Genomic DNA, 3,529 nt, shown 5'->3' with positions numbered 1-3,529 from the left:
TATATATATATATATATATATATATATATATATATATATATATGTATATATATTATACACATGGCTTGTTATTTGATCATTAAAAATTTTACATATATATTATATATTATACAATATATATATATTTTATACATGTGATTTATTTTTGTTAATTAAAAAATTTATATATATATATATTATACACATGATGGTTTATTCTTTGATCAATAAAAAAATCACATATATATATATATATATATATATAATATCTATTATATATTATATATTATATATTATATTTTTATTTTTTCATTAATAAGAATAAAAAATATATTTTTTCTTTTTTTTATATATTTACTAAATATATATAAAAAACATGTCAAAAAAATAAATTTAATTATATGTACTTTATTATATATTAAACAAAATGATGTTTATTTTTATATATTTCCTATATAATTATAATATAAATATATAAAAATTAATTCATTAATATTTTTCATCAAAAAAAAAAAAAAAAAAAAAAAAAATACAATAACAAATATTAACTAATAATAATAAATAACAATTTTTTTAATTATAAAATAATTACAAAAACAAATATTGGAAAAATAAAATAAAATAAGAATACAAAGGATTGATATAAAATTAAAAAAAATTATAAGAATAAAAGAATATTTAAAAAAACAACATTCAAAAAATAATTTTACCTTTATTTATATTTTAATTTATTTTTTTGATATTTTCCAGTAAATTTTATTATTTATCCATTTTTATTCATAATTTAAACAAAATAATTTCCCAAAATATATATTACTCATTACATGAAAACCATGGGTGATTAATTAAGTCCTTAAACTGTAAATTTTTCCGAGTTTCTAATACTAACAATTGCTATAAAAAATAAAAATATGTATATATATATATATACATTAATATATACATAATATTATGTCACATTACTACGTCATATATTTTTATTTTTTATTTTTTTTTCCATTTAGTGTATTAAAATCTTATTTTATATACTATATATTTTTTATTACCGATATAATATATTTTAATTCTTGTGGCCAATTTTGCGTTGTTGGGAAAATATCCAAGTTCATGTTGTTCTTCTGAAATAATATAAAATCCTTATCTTCTAAGGAATCTGCATTATTCCATAAATATTTGTAATCCCATATCCAAATTAACATAATACCAAGCATATATTTATCAACACATTCAACATCAAAATAATATTTTTTCCTTTCTTCTTGATCTTCTATATTCCTTAAATATATTAAAGCGTCATAAATGTTCATTTCTCTTAATTTTCTCCTCAGATCTATGCATTCTGGTGGTTCATATTTAGGTTTTCCAACTGTAGGGCAGCAAGATTGAAATAAACATAACCCATTTGGATTCTTTCGATGTCTCAAATTATACGTATATAAAGGTGTGCTTTTAGAAAAATCACATAAACGCATATTATGATTTTCTCCAATTAATGTATTTTCAGGAGATATATCTAGATGAGACAACCCACTATCGTGCAACCTACTTACTAATTTTATCCATTCATGCATTATTTTTTTTTTTTCATTTTCACTAATATCACGGTATATATCCCCTTTTTTACGTAAGTATTTGTCGGTGTCTTTACCATAATATTCTGAAACCATTACTACGTGTCCTTTCATATCCTTTATTAACATCTTATTCAATATATAATTAAATACATTAATATCATTACACATATACGATGAAGAAATATTTTTAAACATACTCCTATCTTCTGGTGCAAATAATACTTTGTACAATTTTGGAGATATACCTGGATAGTATTTTGTTAAAAAAGCGCATACCATAACTTCCATTACAAAATTTTCTCCACCCATCAAATATTCTCCATATAACATATTCATTAAATCATACTGTTCCATCCATAAATTTATAGGTATCTTCTTAATAAATAAAGTTATATCATTCTTCTTATCAATTCCATTCGAAGGAATAACTGCTTTAAACATTTCATGACCTCTACCTCTATATATATCATAACCTACAGTTTTAATATTAGTAAATTTCCAATCGTAATAATTTACTCCATAAATTTCAAAATTATATGCATGACCAAGGAATTCATTTACAGTTTTATTTCCTAATTCCCAATTATATATAATTTTATTTTCAGAATTCAATCGTTTCTCTAATTCACTTACACAAGGTACTACGTCATCCACATTAACATTTAAATTCTCATTATTTTTATTGGGTGTTATATCTATAATTTTCATATAAGTATATGAATCATTCTTTATATTATATTCAGGAAATAACAATTCTTTTTTATTCATACCACTATAATATATTCTACTCACTATATTATTATTGTTATCTTGAGTTCTTAAATTGTTTTGAGTTCTTTTGTTTTTAGAATTCTTTTTTGTTTTACCTTTTGATTCCTTTTTAATTTTACCTTTTTCTTCTTCTGTTTCATTCTTATCTATTTTCTCATCTTCAATTTTCCCCTTATGTCTTTTTATATTTTTCTTTCTAAATATACGACTAAAAAGGGAATGTTTCGATCTGTCATTATCTATGTTATTTTCAGCTAATTTTCTTTGGCATATAATATTTACGTATCCTTTTGAAATACATTTATTTTCTATTTCTGTCAAAAACTATGAGAAAAAATTACGAATATATTAAATTTTTACTATATATATATATATATATATATATATATATATATATATATATGTATACATGTATGTATATTATATTGTTTTATTTGTTTTCTTTATTTTTATTGTTGTATGCTTACTAAAAAAAAAAAATATAATGAGATAAACAAAAGATACATAACAAAACCTTTTAAATTCAAAAAAAGACCAATATATTTTTTATTTGCTTTATTCTTTATATATTTAAGGGAACATCTTATTTCCATTTTAAACATTTTCTATTTCTATTCATTAATAATCCTTTCTATATAAGTGAAATGCTCTTTGGGAAATTATTAGAGCTCAAAAAAAAAAACACACAAATATATATATATATATATATATAAAATAAAATAAATCATGATTTCCTTTTTTTATTTAATTACAATAATTAATGTATTTTAATTTGTATGAAACAAAAATAAAAAAAAACAAATACAACAACAAAAAAAAAAAAAAAAAATTCAGTAAAATAATTTTAAAATAATACTTATGTAATTATACAAAGACAAATTTTTTAAAAAAGCCTTATAAATTACATATTATATATAATATATTAATAAGTTACAGTAATAATCTTATTCTTTTTATAATACTCAATAAATTATATGCATATGAATTAATTTCTTTTTTTCTCTCTCTTTTTTTTTTTTTTTTTTTTTATTATAACAAAAACGAAAAAATAATATATCTATATATATTTATATCTATATTTATCTATTTATTATTTATATATTTAAAATAAATTCTAAATTAAATATAGACATTATCAATATATTAAAATATAATAATATTTGAAATATTAAAAAAAAAAAGAAAAAGAAAAGACAAATTAAACA

The 3,529-nt window shown here is 18.5% G+C and overlaps 1 protein-coding gene across 1 annotated transcript; it reads right to left on the bottom strand.

Moving 5' to 3' along the window:
• Window positions 1-792: 792 nt before the first annotated feature.
• Window positions 793-2,917, bottom strand: PGSY75_0008400 (serine/threonine protein kinase, FIKK family; the record flags this gene model as incomplete). Its single annotated transcript, XM_018783220.1, has 3 exons — window positions 793-873; window positions 1,026-2,648; window positions 2,792-2,917. The coding sequence occupies 3 exons, from the start codon at window positions 2,915-2,917 to the stop codon at window positions 793-795; spliced, it is 1,830 nt and encodes a 609-aa protein (XP_018638997.1).
• Between the last annotated feature and the right edge of the window lie 612 nt (window positions 2,918-3,529).

This window comes from Plasmodium gaboni, assembly GCF_001602025.1.
Source record: "Plasmodium gaboni strain SY75 chromosome Unknown, whole genome shotgun sequence".
NCBI classification, from domain to species: domain Eukaryota; phylum Apicomplexa; class Aconoidasida; order Haemosporida; family Plasmodiidae; genus Plasmodium; species Plasmodium gaboni.
Note: the sequence above shows the minus strand (reverse complement) of the source record. Positions and strands in the feature narration are given on the sequence as shown.